This window comes from Thamnophis elegans, chromosome 8, assembly GCF_009769535.1.
Source record: "Thamnophis elegans isolate rThaEle1 chromosome 8, rThaEle1.pri, whole genome shotgun sequence".
NCBI lineage: Eukaryota > Metazoa > Chordata > Lepidosauria > Squamata > Colubridae > Thamnophis > Thamnophis elegans.
In genome coordinates this window covers 29999310-30018720 of record NC_045548.1, presented here as the reverse complement: position 1 = coordinate 30018720, position 19411 = coordinate 29999310, and the positions used below count along the sequence as shown (strand labels likewise).

At 35.0% G+C, this 19411-nt stretch overlaps 1 protein-coding gene across 1 annotated transcript in view; it reads right to left on the bottom strand.

The window, feature by feature from the left end:
• Positions 1–6616: 6616 nt before the first annotated feature.
• Positions 6617–19411, bottom strand: part of LAMA3 (laminin subunit alpha 3) — a 160140-nt gene continuing 147345 nt past the window's right edge. The window contains 12 exon segments of the mRNA XM_032222910.1: positions 6617–8198; positions 9940–10059; positions 10935–11028; positions 12279–12409; positions 12633–12792; positions 13068–13211; positions 14201–14390; positions 15012–15172; positions 16418–16559; positions 18351–18482; positions 18844–18974; positions 19089–19229. Of these exon segments, the coding sequence (XP_032078801.1) occupies positions 8053–8198; positions 9940–10059; positions 10935–11028; positions 12279–12409; positions 12633–12792; positions 13068–13211; positions 14201–14390; positions 15012–15172; positions 16418–16559; positions 18351–18482; positions 18844–18974; positions 19089–19229 (1692 nt within the window). The 3' untranslated portion in view covers positions 6617–8052.

The following is a 19411-nucleotide window of genomic DNA, read 5'->3' as shown; positions in this document are numbered from 1 at the left end:
TTCTAGACAATAATAAATGGTACCCACATTTGCTTGACTACGGAAAGAATTTTCTAAATTATTTTAATTTATAAATTTTCTTTTTTAATTTTTAAAGATTAAAGAAGTTGGCAAATATGTTTCTTTCTGATGTCTCATATATAATTTTTTTTTTTTTTTTTTCGTAAAATATTTTATTCAATTTTCAATTTTCACATTCCATTTGCAATCATTTATACACAGGGTATTTACTATAAGAAAAGAAGAAAAAAAAAAGGAAAAAAGGAATAAAACGAACAAATAAAAAGGAAACACAACTCATCATTCACAACCCCACCTAACCCTTGCATCCTCCATACACCCCATCTACCCCCTCCAACTTTCCTTTCTCCCTCTAACACTCCCCTCCTACTTCCCTTTCCCCTCAAACCTTCCTTCTCCCCTTACTCCCCAGACACCCTCCTTACATACTCCTTACATTCCCCTTACTCCTTCCTTACTCCTCCCTCTTCCTTCCCTCTACCTCCCTCCTTGGTGTATGCCTTTATTCGAGTGTTGTTTGATCTAATAAATGTAAAATGAACCAAGGGAAAAAAAAAGATAATAATAATAATAAAAAAAAAGGAACCACCGTATATAAATACATTCTTGTTCTTATTAAGATTATGTTAACCCCCCCCCCACCCCACCCCCCACAATCCCCATCCCTAATCCTCCCGGCTTCCCAGGGCCCCACCTGGCACTACCTTCTATCTAAAATATCTTGTATACATATGGATTAAAAAATAAAAGTAACATATAAAAAAGAAAAAAAAAGAAACCACTCTTTGTGTTGATCTCAGCCCCCCATCTTTATCTATGCTTAAATAGTATAAATCATTCTATCTATATTTTATTCTCGTCTCTTACTTCTTTGCTATTTACCCCGATCTTCTGTAGACTCTCCCGTTCCCTTCCTAAACCTCATGATCCCTTCCAATAAGATTTAAGCAGCATAGTTCCTGCCATATATTCAAATATAACTTTACAGACAAGTAATCAAACTTTCCCTTCTAGTAAAATTTAAACAACGTGAATGATCTTTCTTTACCCCTTTTTCAAACCGTAATTCAAAATAATCTAACCAGATTTCCCCTTCTTAGTAAAGTTAAGCAACATAGATCAGATATTACTTTACACAGGAATCAATTTCTATCTTAAGATAATTCCAACCGACTTCCCCTTCTAGTAGAATTTAAATAACTTAGTTCATTCCACATGCATTTTACTCTCATCCCCCACTTGTCTGATATTTACCACTATCAAATTTATACTAACATTTGTTTAAAATATAGCTCAGAGCGATTTGTAGCATGAATCATTCCACATATTCCAGTAATACTTTCAACAAGAGTCAGTTAACCTTCTATTTTAAGGTAGTCCCTTCTAACAAAGTTTAAACAACATAAATCATTCCGCATTCTTTTTACAGTTATCTTAAGATAATCCCAAGCGGCTTCCTGTTCTAATAAGCTTTAAACAACGTAAATTTTGCCCTCTTCCCTTGCTTGTCTGGTATTTACCACAAATAACGTAATTCATTCCACATACATTTTACCCTCATCTCTTGCTTGTCTAATATTTACCACTATCAAATTTATACTAGCGTTTATTTAAAAAGTAACTCAGAACTATAACAACCAACTTTCCCTTCAAATAAAAGTTAAATAGCATGGATCATTTTCAAATAATACTTTCAGCAAGAGTCAGTTAACCTTCTATTTTAAAATAGTCCCATCTAACAAAGTTTAAACAACATAAATCATTCCGCATTCTTTTAACCACTATCAAATTTATGCTAACGTTACTTTAGAATCTAGCTCAAAGTAGTTTCGTCCAGCTTTCCCTTCTGATAAAATTTAGTCCACTTTTTCTACCGGAGAGAGGTCTCAAACCCCCATTCAGTCCTCAACTTTAGGAAGTCTTTTGAAGTATCTAAATTCTCGATCTGCGTTCTTCTGCTTCTCCGAGGGAGGAGGGGCTGCCCCCTCCATCTTGCAGCCGCATGGCCAGCCTTTTGCTTTCTCCTTCCGCTTGTCTCTCCTCTCTTCCGAGCGCGTCAGGAAGTCCCGCCTTCAGAATCCTACAATAGAAATCTTGAGCCTCCGAAACAGAGTTAAGACGAAATCTTTGATTCTCAAGTGTAACCGTGATGCCGGCAGGGGCCTCCCATCTGTATCGAATCTGTTGACTCCTAAGCTCTTTAGTTAAAAAGGCGTAGTCCCTTCTTGCTCTCAACATCTGGAAAGGAATCTCTTTGAAGACAATCAGGTCCTGGTCATCAATTCGGAGCCTGTTATTATGAAAATTTTGCACAATCGCGTTTCTAGATTCTTTTGTAGAGAAATATATAATTATGTCCCTCGGGAGCTGTCGCTGTTCCGCTATCAATGAGTTCTGGCGATAGATTTTCCGAATCTGCCAATCAAAGTTAAGTCCCGGGCTTCCCAGCGCGTGGCTGAAGGCTTCAGCAAAGGTCTGTTTTAAATTCTCTTGCTTCTTTTCACGGAATCCTCTGACTCTAATTGCAAATGCCTTCCTATTAAAATTTAGTAGCATAAGCTGTTCTTCGTTATTTCTAATTTTTTCTTGTAAAATTTGAATATTGGTAGTCAAATTAAAATTAGCCTTCTCCAGACTTTCCAATTTGTTTTCTATTTCAGCAGAGTAATCTGACAGGGCAGACACAGCTGCAAAAGTATTCGCCTTCATTTGATTAACTTTAGATTGTAAATCATCAAATAATTCCAATACAAATTCCCTGATTTCTTTCTTAAAAGCGTTAAGCATTTTAAGGAGATATTCCTGTGTTAAAAGTTCCCCAGCAGAAGACATAGGAGACAAAGGCTGTGTTTCCAATGAAAATTCTTTAAATTCTTTTGTAGCAAGACGCTTCTTTGATTTGGATGGCATAATAAATAAGCAAGTAAGCAGAGCTTCGCTCCCCTCTATTTCCAAAGAAGAAAAATTTATTTTCTTAAGGAGCAGTCTGCAGGAAGATAACACCGGCTAAGTATATCAATCATCCACGGAGAGAAATCGCCATTTTGAGGTCTAATTAGACAAAGAAGTCTCTAAGACGAATGGTGCTGGTATTTACGATAGTACTGAAAACATAAATCTCACAGGGGTGGGACCCGCCCGTATCAATTCTAGCTTGAAAAAAAACTTTGTCTTGTCCTGGGGGGGGGCTAGCCTGTCTGGGGCTGCCAAAAAAAAAAGGCAGCTGAGAAGAAATGGCTGGAGATAAGAGCTCCGCTTCGGCCGGAACTAATCTCTTTCCACAGCCAAAAAAAGAAAAAAGGCTGTGGTTTACGATTAGATCCTAACCTACGGGGCTATTCTCCTTGCCCCTTTCTTAGCCAGAAAGGGGTGCTATCTATGATCTTATTTAGATATACAGACCAGATCTCTGAGGAGTTCGGTGGAGCCCTCCTCGGCAACAGGCCACGCCCCCCGGAACCCTCATATATAATTTGAGGGTACTACCATTCTGCAGATTTTGCTGCATGTACTTGAAATAATAATAAAGCTTAGTCTATAATTTAGGAATGAAACTGATACAAATGTTCGTTTTATTCAGTAACTTCCCAAAGTGGAAGAATTTTCCTCAGCTAAACACATTAAATGTGCATGTTCAAACATAATAATTTTCATGAACATTTCAACAACAGCATTTTCTGTAGGCAGCAGAGTGTTGATGCTTAGAACAATCCGCTCAAGGCTTCTTGCTTTCATTCTGAAACTCTAAGCTACATCTGACTATATTCTCCTGTTCTGGTATTGAAGGAAAAGCAGGTATAGAAGGCCAAAAGCAGGTGTAAAGCTCAGAAGCAGAGGACGCTGCTTGCAATTTCTCCTCTCCAAATGGATTCACTAGTCAAAATAGGTAAGGTGGCACTCTGTCTTTCATTCTTGGGGAAAATGGACTGAAGTGGGAAAAAGAGGGCATAATGAGAAATTGTTAAGCACTGCATTCTGCTGGTTTTCTATTCCAGCACTGAGTTTTCCTCTCTGAAATGTATATGTAAACATTTCATAATCTCTGTGAGTAGGTAAAAATCCAAGTATTAGCATGATGGATAACAAACTGTAGCAGGAGAACCGGCTAGAGGCACTGGCACAGAAGCGTATTTTCTTCTCCGTTTGAAACTTTTAAGCATCACAAACTGATGGAAAACGTAATTACACTTCTTTCAAATCTTGTATAGCTTGACCTGTAAATTAACAGTGCAGTTGCCATGTTAATTAACTTATTTCTAGAGCACAGGTTTCAAATAAAACTTTCCCCATGTTTTGTTGAAACTGACAGTTTCAGTAGATAAATAGAATCATTAGGATCATTAGGATGGCGGGTAGAGAAAAGCAGTGAGATTTCATCAACAATTTTATGTCACATGGCTTGACTTATGCTTCCTAAACTTTGGATAGACTGGTGTTCTCTAGGTCAGTTTCAACCTTGACAAACTTAAGATGTGTGGACTTCAAAATCCAGATTTCCTGTTATATGTTATTGAACAAGGAGGGGAGGAAGCAGGATTTTATCCTTTTCCCGAAACAACAAAATATGTTGGGCTTATCCTTACTGTCATTCCAAATCAGAAGAAACTGGATGCTGAACTTAATCTGAGGCTACAGCTGACAAATGCTGTAACCCGCTTGAGAGAACATTGCTTCCAAAAAAGACATATCTAGTGTTCAGCAGAAAAAAATAAAGATTGAGAAATACTATACTGTTATACTAAAGCATGATTGAATTCAAATATTTTTAAAGATTATACTTAAACAAGGTATTTTAATACATGAGTATTATAGTCATAATCAAGCCCTAAAGACAATGTTTTGTTCACCAGATTACTGAATGCATGGTTCCTTTCTAGAGTTAATAACTCTAAATAGAAAGACAAATGTACATATTGTATGCAAATGTTGCCAAACCTCTCAGGTTTTTTTCACCTGCTCCAGGTTTTTCACTCAACACCATATTAATTTTGTTACTGTAGAAAGACACAAATAAATGATAAAAATTTAATAAAGCAATGAATTGAAGGAAACAGCATTTGTAAATGGAATTATGTCTTTTAATTCTGTTGCAGTGTTTTTAGAAAAGGAAGGTACTTGTTTTAACAATACCACTAATTAACTTCCATCAAGGAGTTTGAACTGTCAGCCTACTATTCTTTAACAGAGTCTAACTGTGATATTCTAGTAAGTGCATTAACAGTTTATGATCTGTATATTGTAACCCATTTTTCAGATTCATAGGTTGCCAATACGTCAGAAGTACATGACTGATATAGTATTCAAGGATTATTATGTTCAGGATTCAATGAATCATTCAGCGGGGCATATGTGTGTAGAAAGAGATTAAGCAAAGATTCCTGCTATGTATGTAATCCCAATAAAAGAGAATATATGTATTTCAGGGTTGAAGCTGTATGAATATAATTGTAACTATATGCATGTCATTATTAGAAAAAAATGTATTTTAAAGAGATCTGTCCATTTCAGCTATTTAAAAGGGAAAGCTCGTTCTTTCTTTCTTGTTTCTTCCTTGATAGTTTTTGTTTTCTCAAATTCAGAAATCAAGAAAGCTAAAGCAGGGCCCACATCTTTGTAAGAATTCCAGTAAAGCTTCTGCAAAAATGTTTTGAACTGTCTTGGAGAAAATACAGACAGCCAAAACAGAGCCAGTTTTTCAAGTACTCCATTGGAGTATTTACAAGAACAAAATACCCTTTTTTTGGTGACCTTTCATTTTTCTCATTTTTAATTACAGGTTTCCTTATAAATGAAGAAACTATGCTTACAGAGTTGATAAAATTGTCACAAAACCTTAGAAAAAGTTGTGATGGCTAGATTTCATTTGCTGAAACAAAAGAATGAGCAATCATAGCAAAAGGGATTTGTTGCAAGATTCTGTTGAATTTCCTTAGCGTGACTTAGCTATTGTAATTTTTCTATGCACATTTGAAGCTTTTCTTGTACAAGAGAAGAACGTTTCAGCAGACTTTCGGAAGCAGGAAACTAGAGAAAAGGAAACATGGGAAAATAGTAGGACAAATAATTGCTAGTTGCAGCTGCAAATAGACACTTGCTTTAATGATACATTAGATGCATATGAATGTGCTTGTCCCCTTTTTTAGGCACCAGATGTTTGCATATTATACAAAGTGGAACAAGAGAAGAGGGCAGGGATGATTAGAAAGCAAAAGAAACTGGTAGGGGCAGCATCAGCATGCCTCTTTTGTCCTGTGGTAACATATAATGTTGAATTTCACTGCTATGGAGTGTATCACTTGAACACATAGATGGTTTACAAAACAGTATGATGAATGATATGAGTAAGCCAAAGCACACACCTAAGATACGTGCTAATTTATCTTGGGTGGTTTTTCCATTTTAATAGATGAAGAGGTTGCCTGCCCTAAATGTGCTTGGAGTTCTGCAGGTACATAGTTTAGGGATGATCTTGGTGTTACATCTCTGACCAAGAATAGAATAGGAATAGGAATTAAAGGAAAAGGAAAAGGAAGAAAAGAGAAGAGAATTCTTTATTGGCCAAGTGTGATTGGACACACAAGGAATTTGTCTCTGATGCATAAGCTCTCATATATATATATAAACAACAAAGTAATATAAGATACTAATAAGAGAAGGTAGTAAAAAAGATGAGAAGGATAATGCTTAGGAGTGCTTTTTGTCACTTTTCATGCCCTTTCCTATATTGCAACAATCCATCTGAATGCTTCGGGCTATATTAACCTATCTTTAGACTATTTTAATGTGGATCCGTCTTTGCATTTGTCTGAAAGTTGCAGTAGGTGCAACGTATGATCTTTTGTTTATTATTCAATGGTGTGACATCACACCCATTTTAGAATTATTCTAATTTAGGACTGGAGACATGCAAAGTAACATTCCAAATGAGCTTCATTTTTAAAATTGAGTTTTCCTGCAAGAATTGCAACAAATGTGGCATAACAGGTCTGCTTTTCAACGTTTATTTAGAATTAGGATGCCAAATATACTTTGCTGATGAAGCAATGGCATAAACGGGCTTTCAAGAATGGAAGCACCACAGGATTACACAGTTATAAACAATTTTAAAAATAGAATTGGCTGTATGGTGATGGCATGTTTCATTTGGTTATTCCTAACTAGTATTTCTTAATTTCTTAAGTGGTCAGTGTAATGTATAAGTTAAAGAAAATTTGCAAGAAACCTGCATACAATCATAATTTAGGGTATTTATAAATCATTCAGCCAAATCATAAAATTATATCACAGATCTTCCAACTTCAGATTGAGCTTCCCAAAGAATTAAACCACCTTCATTTTCTTAACACAAGCATGTTCTGTTATTGCCAAAATTTACTCTATACACTCATTGTCTTTATTCAGTCAAACTTTTTGATTAAAGTCAATGGAAGCATGTAAGTGCAATAAGCATACTGATATTTTCCAAAATGAAAATTGCATTTATTTGGTAATAAAACTCTTAAGACTATCACCTCCAGTATGCCAAATTTTTTAAAGTGCTTCATACTCAATTTATATTATTTTTTATCAATTATTAAATGCACATTTCAGCATACAAAAAAATAATTCAGCAATTCAACAATGTATTTTATTTTTCCACATTTTATCTGTGAAGTCCGGTTCTATTTGTGTCCAAGGACCTTCTAATTCTTATTTTGGGAGTTCTTTTCATTTCAGGAGCCTTAGGAGTCCAGATTTTTGTCAATGCAATTGCTCTAAGTATACTCAGCTGTTGTTGAAAGCAAAATACCACCATATTACATTAGAAGGTCATTTTATATTTCAAGTGGCTTTATCATAGACAGTTTGCACACAGGACAACAAAAGCTTCAAGAAACCTCAAAGAAAGGCAACACAGACCACAATTATACTGAACATACTGAACTGTGATGGAAAGAAGGGCAAAAGACCATAGAAAGAGATCAAACCATATTGTGGCTATCCATACAGCACATTAGATGGTTTTATACTCAGAAGATATATATGGAACAGTTAATAGACAGGACATCCTTCCAGGCTGACAACACCATTAATGTTTGACATTTTGTTCAGTAAGATAGATTTGTAATTAATTTTCATATTCTTTAAACAGCCATGGAACACATCCTGAATTGAAAGCCATGGTGTTTCCAAATTAACTGTAAAGACAAAGCACAAAAATTGATTAAATATACAATGTATGAACAACTGGATATTGTTGAAAATAACATTCTCTGAGAAATTTTAATATTTTTATCAATATACATTTGAATGAAATAGCCTGTTCTTATTTCCATTTAAAGCAAACTGATAGTGATGCATAGCAGTGCTTTTACCATTTTTTCAAATTTGCAATAATATGTATTAGAAATAGTCTGCTATAATATACATATAGGAGCCATTTCTTTGAGCTATTTAGGATAACTTTGTGAAGAATTAAGGAACAGTGATGATGATGATGATGATGATGATGATAACAGTGAAGTAGCTAGCTGATTTGCTTTCTCCCTCTCTATTAACACATATATTCACAATAGATAAGGTACAATAGTAAACGTTGTATAAAGAATGTGTGATACCAAATGTTTGAACATTTTTTTGCTAAATGGGTGAGAAATTCAGAATAGACCTCACTTTTTGTCATCTATTAGTCAGTTGTAAGGTGACATTCAGGAGCTTCTGAAAAGCCATAAACTCTTCATTTGTTCTTTACCATGCATAGCCACATTATTCATTCTAATAACTAAAATATACTACTTTAGTTGATCTGAATGGGGTTAATACATATTTATGCAGATAAGCAAATGGATGGGTTTCCTATGGGGAAGACAAGCATGATATGCATTTTGCTTCTTCTTTTTGCAAAGAGGACTCCATTAAGCTACATGTTGCACTCAAAGCTGATTTGTGAGTATTTTCCAAATCTTGGCATGCATAATTTCCAGTCTCCTCTGATAACTAATATAGGAAAAAGATCCTCAACAGCAAAATGGTGACTAAAATGAGTTCTACTACAGTATGACCAATTTGGGTGATAATATGGAAAGTCAGAATAAGGGAATAACAGAATACCAGAGTTGGAAGGGACCTTGGAGGTCTTCCTGTCCAACTCTGCTCAAGCAGGATATCCTATTCCATTCCGAACAAATGGCTGTCCAATCTCTTCTTGAAAACATCTAGTGATAGAGCACCCACAATTTCTGGAGGCAATATGTTCCACTGATCGTTATCACTGTCAGGAAATTTCACCTTATCAGGTTCTTCTAGTATTTATTCTCCCAAATAATTGTAAGTGTCATTCAAAAGTAATCAAATATCCTAAGATTTACAGTATAATTTTGAACTAGCACTTTAGGAAATTTATGGTACCTCTGTACATCGTTCCTTTCCCTATGAGTGCATATATGACAATAGTATCATAATTATATACAGTAGTTCTAATTAATATGTCTCATTTAAAAATGTTTGGGAGAGTGACAAGAAATCCTGATCAATATTTAGAATGTATGGTTAAAGGGACTGTAACCATTCTTTTGTTACATCTGTGCCCAAAATATATTGTTCCCTCTGACAAACATCACTACCAGTTGAATCAAATAAAGGAAAATAGAATCAATAAAATCTTCCTTCCTGATGTAAAATAGTTAGTTGAGAACAAAGCCATTTCTCAAAATGACAATAAATCCCCTGCTCTTGAATGATCTGATTATTTTTGACCTCCAACTCCTGCACGTTTATTTAAAAAATGATAATAATATACATTCAGGCAATTAACAATGGAGTTTGTTTTGATCATCAGAGAGAGGAAAGTTCATAATGGATGACACAAAAATATAGCTGTTTTTAAATGAGGATTATCATAGTTACTTAATTCTCTTCCAAAACAAAGAAATCTCATACCTGGAATTCTTCCAAAATAGAGTGGTTGAGTATGACTGGTAGAAAGCTTAGGTGATAGTGCAGCAGTATAATTTCTATTTGTGTCTACATATAAGTTGATAATATTCTGCTTCTGAGCCACTATAAAAATCAGATCAATAAATCAGTTCCATATCCCCCACGAAACAATAGCTGACCAACAAATTAACTAATTACCGTAACTAACTATAAATAAATAAATAAATAAATAAATGTTTTTCATTCAATTCTGTTTGTCAATGTATCTGAAAATAATTTGCTTTATAATCTTCTAAGTCAATCCCTTCAGTGATGGGCAGATGCAGTAATCATGAAATATGTCTCATATTTAAATGTTCTGTTATATCTACATCCAAGTTGCTCTTCTACATTTATTTATTTTAAAAATGTATACTGTGAGCCTGCCAGCCTGCCTATCCAACTCTACAACTACTCTTATGGAGTTGGTTATATTTTTATCTTGCAAAACCTGAGTCTTTTGCTGAAAGAAGTTAATTAAGAAGAAATAAATCTCAAGGAAATCAGGCTAAAACAGAAAAAAATTGACACTCCCTTCTTTCTCTCTCTTCCCTTCTATATTGCAAAATATTCCTTCTCCAAAAGGTAATTTTCAAAGGAGAAAATAGATTTTAAGCTAATATTATTTTTTAGATGACATACAATGTCATTTGGTCTTCAATCAGATACATTTTGTCATAGGAATTTGTTACAACATTCATTTATTTCTCTATTATTCAAAACATCAGAAAATTATCAAGGATACATTATAAGGAAAGAAAAAATAATTGTACCAACTTTCATAAATCTTTGTTATGCATAAATAGTTTTAGGCAAACCTCTAGTTGTCTATAAGGATTCCTTTGAAAGAGTTAAATTTGTCTCTTGGAAAAGAACATATACCTTTATGAAGTTCTTTCATATTGACTTAAACTCCGTAAACTCTCCGTAAACAATTAACGAATAAAACTCCACCATACCTGCTACAGAGTGCCACTGTCCATCGCACAGAGATTGCTGAGGTGTGACAGAGAGAGAAAATTCGCCAGCACCATAATTTCCAGAGGCAGTGAGCTGTGAAAAGGAGAAACATTTTCAATTACTACCAACAATAGGAATACATTTAAATATAAAAATACACACAAGGAACACATCTTTGTCAGATTTTCTGAGCTTTACTACCTAATATTATCAGCATCTTTAGAACAGACTGCCATTCTGCAGATTGCTATGCTTCAAGAAGGTTACCATCTGCTGAGAATCCCCAGAGAAAACTTTTTTAAATGCTGTATTTCACTAACCTAAGGTTTTTCAACTGATTTTCCCTGGGTTGGATTGCTAATTTTACTGGTCTCTGGCAATTTACAATAACACACATAGAGGAGAGTAAGCCAAGTAGTACTGCCATTGACAGGAAAGGGATAGATTTTATCAATCTCAGAAGCATCCACTCTTGCACCATAGAACTCAACAATAAACTTTCAATATAATTGCATCCATAGAGCCGAGGTAGCTGCAGTTTGGCAGTTCAAATCTCACCAGCTCAAAGTTGACTCAGCCTTCCATCTTTCTGAGGTGGGTAAAATAAGGATCAGATTTGCTGGGGGCAATATGCTGACTCTGTAAACTGAGTCTAAGTGCTATTTCTATTGAAATCCAAATATTGTTTATAGTCTTCCTTTTGGGGGGTCATGCCAGACTTAACACTATTCTATGATTTGTTTTCTGTGGTCTAATATCTCAGTTTGTAAAAGTAAAGAATAGGAAAACCACACCTCCATAAAATGTCTATCTTTGAGGATGATGGCTTTATCTGGAATGATGACTGCATGTTGTAGGTATTCAAATAAAGGGACTGCTATGGAAGGCAAAGCTAATTACAAAATAATTGCTTCTCAGGGAGGCAAACTTTGAAATTTTTCTATGTTGTTTTGTCAAAATCCTATGATAGTTTTTAACATTTTTCTCTTTATTGTTTTCCAATTTCACCCTCTAATAAGGCCTAGGTTGTACCATTCCATTCTTTAAGTATTCTTAAGGCCTATGTAAAGCTAGAGGCATTCTAGTAAATAAAGTGATGGTCGGACTTCCTTTGATGCCAGCTTCCCACTTCAAATCCTTTTAAATAATCAGATGAAGCAAAAGACATAACAGGCAATACATTGGGCAATCACAGCTATAAAAGATCTCCCAAAAGGAGACTCAATAACAAATGGTAGCACATTTCAGGAATTCACGGCCAGAATCATTCCCACTCTCCCAGTCTACACCACAATATAACATTTGAGATAAGGAAGAGGAAACAAGACAAAAATCATTCCTACCGTGCCTCCTTCCATGTAAAGAGTGAAATAGTTTTCTTGACTGCTGCCAGCATGGATTAAAATGCCAGTGGAACTTCTTGGACGGATGCTAAATGCAATCCTATAGTCTATGTTTATTAAAAAGGTGTTTTCTGGAATTTAAAAAAGGAATAGTTCCATTCAAAAGAAAATTAAAAGTATTAATTCAATTTCATACTGCTTCTTACAAGAATTCTTTGAGTAGCTATTTAATAAAAGGGAGAAGCTCTATGGATTTCTTTCTATGTGTCCATGGTGCTGTGCTTCATGTGGTAGGATGACAACATGCATACAGAATTTTAGATCAGCATAAATAACTCATTCTATTACACTCACCAATCACAATATATCCTCCTTCGTTGAAAAATGAAACACCATTCTCCAAAATATTGTCCAAGCAAGGCAGGACACCATTGTTTTGCTGGTAAGTATACATGTGTTTTCTCCCAACTTGAAAGTTTCTCAAGCAGCCCACAAAACTCTTCTCTGGAATATTCTGAAGATACATACACCCAACATAGATTGGAATAATAATATTATTATACATGTTTTATTACTATCTTCACCCCATGGAGTAGATGTCTGGCAAAATGAAGGCAGTCCAGTGGCAGTCAAGTGGAAAGATGACATGAGTATTATACTTTAGCTTTCCATTAATAACAAGGAATTGAAAGAGAAAAAGAGACATTTGCTGCCTTGGCAATTATAGATGATCTGGGGTAAAAAAACCCCCAATTTTAAATTCATATTGAACAACTTCTCCATTATTACCTTAATGTTTAATGATGGAACAGCTCCTAGATATATTGATGCATTTATCTGGGAATAAGAATAAGAAGATGGCAGGTTTCCTTCGTGAGTCTTCAAACCATCGATTACTAGGCGTATTTTGTTTTCACTAATGCTGAATGTCACCTTTTCAGGAGAGAAACATAATCTTAAACCAACGTATCAAATGGTGATTAAGCAATACTTAATTGACCTTAGATTTAAAAAAGCACATTTTATAAATAAATACAACAAACAAATAAAAAGATACTATACAGCATGCTGTGGAATATTCACAGTATATTGAAAGCAGAAGCTATTTATACATTTAACTATGTATTGAGTTTTGAGGCTATCTGAATCCAAAAAAGCTCTGGGAAATTTACAAATTTAAAATACATAATCCCAGAAGTATGCCTGCCCACACTGAACCATATCAGGAATATTTAAGAAATACTTTCAGGATACTCCAAATCCTTGAACATCAGGCCTAGAAATCAAGCCAGGTCTTAAGAGACTTCCAGAATCCTTGTAGAGAGGGAGGGCCGGGACTGCAATAGTGAAGCCATGTTTCTTTAGTGCCACATGGTTGCAACATTTAATAAAGGAAGGGGCCAGAGGTGGGTTGCCAATTTCTTTACTACTGGTTCAGGCACGCTCCCGTGTGCGTGATGCTTCTGCACATGCGCAGAAGTGTCCGGCTGGGTGGGTGGAGCGTCCCACCACTGCTACTACCGGTTCGGCCGATCCAGGCCAAACCGTCAGCAAACCACCTCTGCAAGAGGCCTAGAGCATACTGGACAGACAGAAGGAACTGGAGGTAGAATAATGGTTGGCAGCATGGTTCTCACAGACCCGTAAAAGACACTTTTAGAAGAACTTTTGCACCTCAATGAAAGACAATCTCAAAACTTGCAACATAAGCAAATTTCAATTAATCTGCTTTTTAGGAAAAATCCTAATTTTAATCAAACCTTTTTTAAATAAAAAGATACTCACAACTTTACAAGAAGGTATGCAGTTGTGCCCAATAGTGAAATCATTGACTTGAGTGTCTAGACATTGTGATACATTGCTATACTCTAATAAGAAACAAACAGCTGTTTAGAAAAAAAACATAAGTAACCCATCCTCACCATATGCCACTGTCCATCACTGTATTTAGCTTTGCTCTTGATTTTTATCTTTTTTCCATCATAGGCAACTGCAAGGACATACCGTCCTTTTGAAAGGTAAAGAGCAACATATCTGTTCCCCATCTGATCTCCCATGAAGAAGACCATTCCCCTAGACGATGATGTACGAACATCAACAGCAAAATGGGATCTTGAATAAACAAACGTATAAAAAATAAGAATCAGAGAAGGTAGAAAAAGAGAAAGCTAGGTAGAAATAGAATGTGTTTTACTTCTCATTGTGTTACTATTGATGCTCTGCTATAGTTCTTAGCTGGTTTGCGTTCTGATTTTTTCTTTGTAAAAGAGGGTTAGGGTTTGCTAAAAATTATCTACTGAGTTTCTTAGTTAAACAGAGATTTTTAGCTGGCTGCAATCATAAAGTTGAAGGCATATTATAATAGAAATGATTAAATGTCATATCTTTTTATATTACTTCTATTAAATACTGTATATATTTTTCTTTAGGACCTTGTCTATAAAAATTACTTAAGGTAATGAGGAACACAACATATAAGCTTGTATATAGACACATTGTGTATCACAATAAGACTAAACATAGGATGAGAGAGAGGGGGAGGGGGAGCGGGGGAGGGAGGGCTAGGGAGGGAGGGAGGGCAGGGGGGAGAGGGGGGGGGGAGGATCATACACGTACGATCATGTATACATATATACATATATTCCAATGGATCAAAAGTTTGGACTTTATCTGAGGCTTAAATTTCAGGTACTGGTTTTCTATTTAGAACAAAATAACAATTAAACACATTACCTGTCTGTTGATGTTTGGGATATTGAAAACAACAAATAAGTTCCTAGATTATTGCCAAAGTGGTAGGCTTCAGAGACAAATTTTAACTCAGCATGCAAAGGACAGCCATTCTTGTTCTGCTGTCTATTTGAATCTGTCAGATGGGCAATATTTTTCCTCTTCTGAAAATGAAAATAAAATATATATCTATATTTAGAATTGATGATTCCAGAAATATGAGATAGTGTTTATTAAGAGGAAAATCATTCAGGGTTATGTTTTTCTTACATTAATCATGAATCTATTTCTCCTTTCGACAGGATGTACAACAAATATTATTATTATTTGGATTATTAAAAATTTCACTTCTTAGTTCCTATCACATATCTTTTTAGAGATATCCTTCAAAATCAATTCATCAGTGCCAGAAATTTGATCCTATTATATTCTAAATTTTCAATTTGAAATTTTTATCTCATTTTATGTCTCATCCAGCTTCTGTTCTGTTCTTTAAAATGCAATATATATATATTGTAAGACAGCAGTCTATGAGTTTATGAAAATTACTTAGTTTTTAGTTTAAAAAAGAGAGGTCTATGAAGATCATAAACCATTTGCTTCTAATTAAATACTATGAACATGTATTCATATATCTTTCATATGTGGTTATCCTCCACTATCTCACAGAGTTTGCCCAAATTAATGATCATTGCATCGAAGACACTATCTAACCATCTCATCATCTCCCGTCCCATTCTCCTTTTGCCTTCAATCTTTCCCAACATCGGGGTATTTTCCAATGAGTCCTCTCTTTTTGTTAGATGGCCCCCAAAAATGAGCTTCAGTTTCAATTCTAACTTATGACCAGGCTGCCATTTTTTCTTTTATTAATCAATCTGAATTTTCCTCATAAAAAGGGAACATTTCATAGCAGATTTATTTATGATAGCCATCATCTTCACCTCTGAAAGAAAAAGCTGTTACTCTGCGATACAAGTGGTGGAGAACGTTTCCCATCTCATCTAAAACCAGTGCATAGACATGGAATACCTATTATATTGAATTATCTCTACTTACTCTCCCATGAACAGATGCTGCCTTAATGTTGATAATTTGCTATTCATTATGGGACAATGCTGCAGAGACATTCTGAATATATGTGCCCTAATTGTATCCCTATCAATTACAGTTGCTATTTAGGCTTATAAACTTTCAGTATCAAGTGAAAATTTATTCCCTCCAAATTTTGATTGAATGTTACTGCTTTTGTTGTATTTTTTTGTTACTTATAATTTTACATGGCCTTTTGTTTATTTTCTTTATTATTTTTCATGATAAAAATAGGTAGCAAATTTTATGTGCAGTTGTACATTGTAACAGAACTCACAAAATTAAATAATTTTCTTTAACAAAATTTCATTTCCAACCTTTGAAAACTTTCGATGGTGTGTATCTGGTAATTCTTTCAACAGCATTGGCTTTTGTCGTTCTGGAATCATACAGAATCCTAGAGACACATCTCTTCTAACAGAATCAGTTAAATTTTGAACCTGAGCAGGTAGCTGTGAACTAGTATGGAGACAAAACAATAATGATACTGATTATTACTTTCATAGATTAGTTAAGAAAAAGAACTTGCTGAAAGCAAAGCATGATATGGATAAAGAAGGATCATAGCAATAACAAAAAAGCTAATTTCAATATATTCAGAATAAAAGGAAAAGAATAAATGAACTAGTTGTTCACCTGATTAATACATTAGCTGCAGATTTGGAAAGGAAAAGACTAAAGCTTGACTTTGAGAGATGCATGGGCAAGAGGTGCCTACTTTGAATTTAAATCTCCAGGACCAGATAGGACAAAGTATTTTTCTAAAATTAATTACATATTTTTTAAAAAGAAGAAAAAAACCCTATCTGGTCCTGGAGATTTAAATTCAAAGTAAACAGGAACAGACAAAACACTAAGATATACTAAAATGTAGATGAGGTGATACAGTTCTAATCACATATACACTATATTATATACTTTTTCCTGGATCACCTATCCTGGCGACAGGAAAACACTAAGGAAAACAGAAGCAATACAATTGATAAAAAATAAGGATGACTAGCACTTTGCATAATATAGCCTTATCTTCTTCTAATATGGCATGCTGTTTTAAATCTGGTCATTAAAAACATCATAAAAATCTATATTCCACTAAAACTCTTGTGACTGTAACTGTAACCTTTAAATGAATGAAACGGTGCATCCTAGGGCAAACCTTTCCAACCAAGGTACTCAAAAGCATTAAGTTACAGAATGCAGGGACCCATTCAGAGGTGGTATTCAGCAGGTTCTGATCAGTTCTGGAGAACTGGTAGCGGAAATTTTGGGTAGTTCAGAGAACCTGTAAATACCACCTCTGACTGGCCCTGCCCCCATCTATTCTCTGCCTTCCAAGTCACAGCTGATCAGGAGGAAATGGGGATTTTGCAGTAACCTTCCCCTGGAGTGGGATGGGAATGGAAGTTTTACAGTATCCTTCCCCTGCCACGCCCACTAAGCCATGCCCACAGAACCGGTAGTACAATTTTAAATCCCACCACTGGACCCATTACTCCCACAGAAGTGAAATTTTGGAATTCTTGCTCTTTCAGTGCTACTGCACTGCTGCTGTACAGCATCACTGCCATAGTCATGTGATCTTCATTTACAACATTCACTAACATCTTCCCACAAGTCAATAGGGAAGCAGAACAGAATAACAGAGTTGTTCTGGCAAGCTTGCAGGGAGAAGGGATCATGTGACTGTGGCTAATGGAGGCCACAGTCACATGATCTAATGGAGCATGTCAGTGGGTTTGGAGTTGCAACTTCTATCCTGGGAACCTTGCATGGAGAAAGTCAATGGGAAACTTTGCAGGGAAGGTCACAAGTTGCTCCCATACCCGTACAATCTCTATCGGTCCCTCTGCAATTGCAAATACTGTGTTTCCCAAAAGGTCTTATTTTCTTTTGATCCCTGAAATAAGCACTTGGCCTTATTTTCAGGGAGGTCTTATTACTTTTGAGGTGCAGGAGGTGGTGGATGTGATCACCTCATGGCTGCTGCTGTGTTGCAATATTTTCAGGGAGGGCTTATTGTCAGGGAGGGCTTATTTTCAGGAGAGGGCTTATTTTAGCATATGCGCTCAAAAGCCCGATTGGGCTTATTATCCAGGGGATAATTATTTTGGGGAAAACAGGGTATATCTGAAAGGATGATCCAATGGATCATAGGTTGTTTAATATTTTTAAAAATCATGTTGAAAATTTTGTGGTTTTTTTTCTATTAAATAGATTACCATATAAACTATGATTATATAATATATTTACCGTTCTATAAAGACATTGGACATACACCCTTCAAAGTCGTCCCCACCCAGTTTTATTGGTTGATTCATTGATTTCCTTTCAGGAGTTACAACTGTTTCTGACTTAGATATATCGTCAACTAATAACTTCAGCCTAGAAGGACAAAAATGTATAGAAGAGAGAAATTATCATGGCAAAACTATTATACCTAAATAATACTTAATTATTTAATTAGATCATCCCCTTCTAGGAACTGTTACCAAAGTTCTCATTATATACCATATCACTATGTAATTTGGCTTAGAAGCTAAGTGCCACCCCCCCAACACAATAATTTTGTATTTTGTTATTGACAATTCAAAAATACCTGTTAAAAACAAATCATTCTCAGAATCCAAATCCATTGACGTATTACTTCTAATGCAGTTTAAGCATTCACAACTAAGCATCAAATTAAACAATTAAATTATATTTTGACCAAAAAATTACTCAATATAATAATCATCAAACATACATATCATCTTCTTTTATCACTGTTATGTAATGCATTGAACCAATTTCACATTTTTTGCTAGATTCGATTACTTCACCAGCCAGGCTTACAATTACATAGCCATTTCTTAGGAAAATGGTAAAATCGGCAAGCTAAAAGGACGAAAAAGAAACAGTCATTAAAAAAAATATTGAGATTTTGGATTTTGTAGGAAACCAATTTGATTGTATTTTAAAAGATAGTAAAAGATAATTCATCTTTCTTACCCGTGTATTATAATTTAGTAGCCTTCCATTAACTGCCAATGTGTGAAAACCAAATCCAACTTGGAAATTATCAGGGAATGGAAAATCTTTATCACTTAAGTCAAGAACTCCATTCTTGAAAAAGTTTGCGGTTCTCACCAGCTAAAAAATACAAGTAAATGATAAATACTTCTTTTTAAAAACAAAGTGAGAAATCTTTATTTTGCTTGCTTCTCTGTTATTTATAACAATATTAACAGTTCTCTCATATAGTGAGATTTATACATTTCTGGACCATATAGGGCCATAAATCCCATAGCAAGTCTTCTTTTAGAAATATTTAG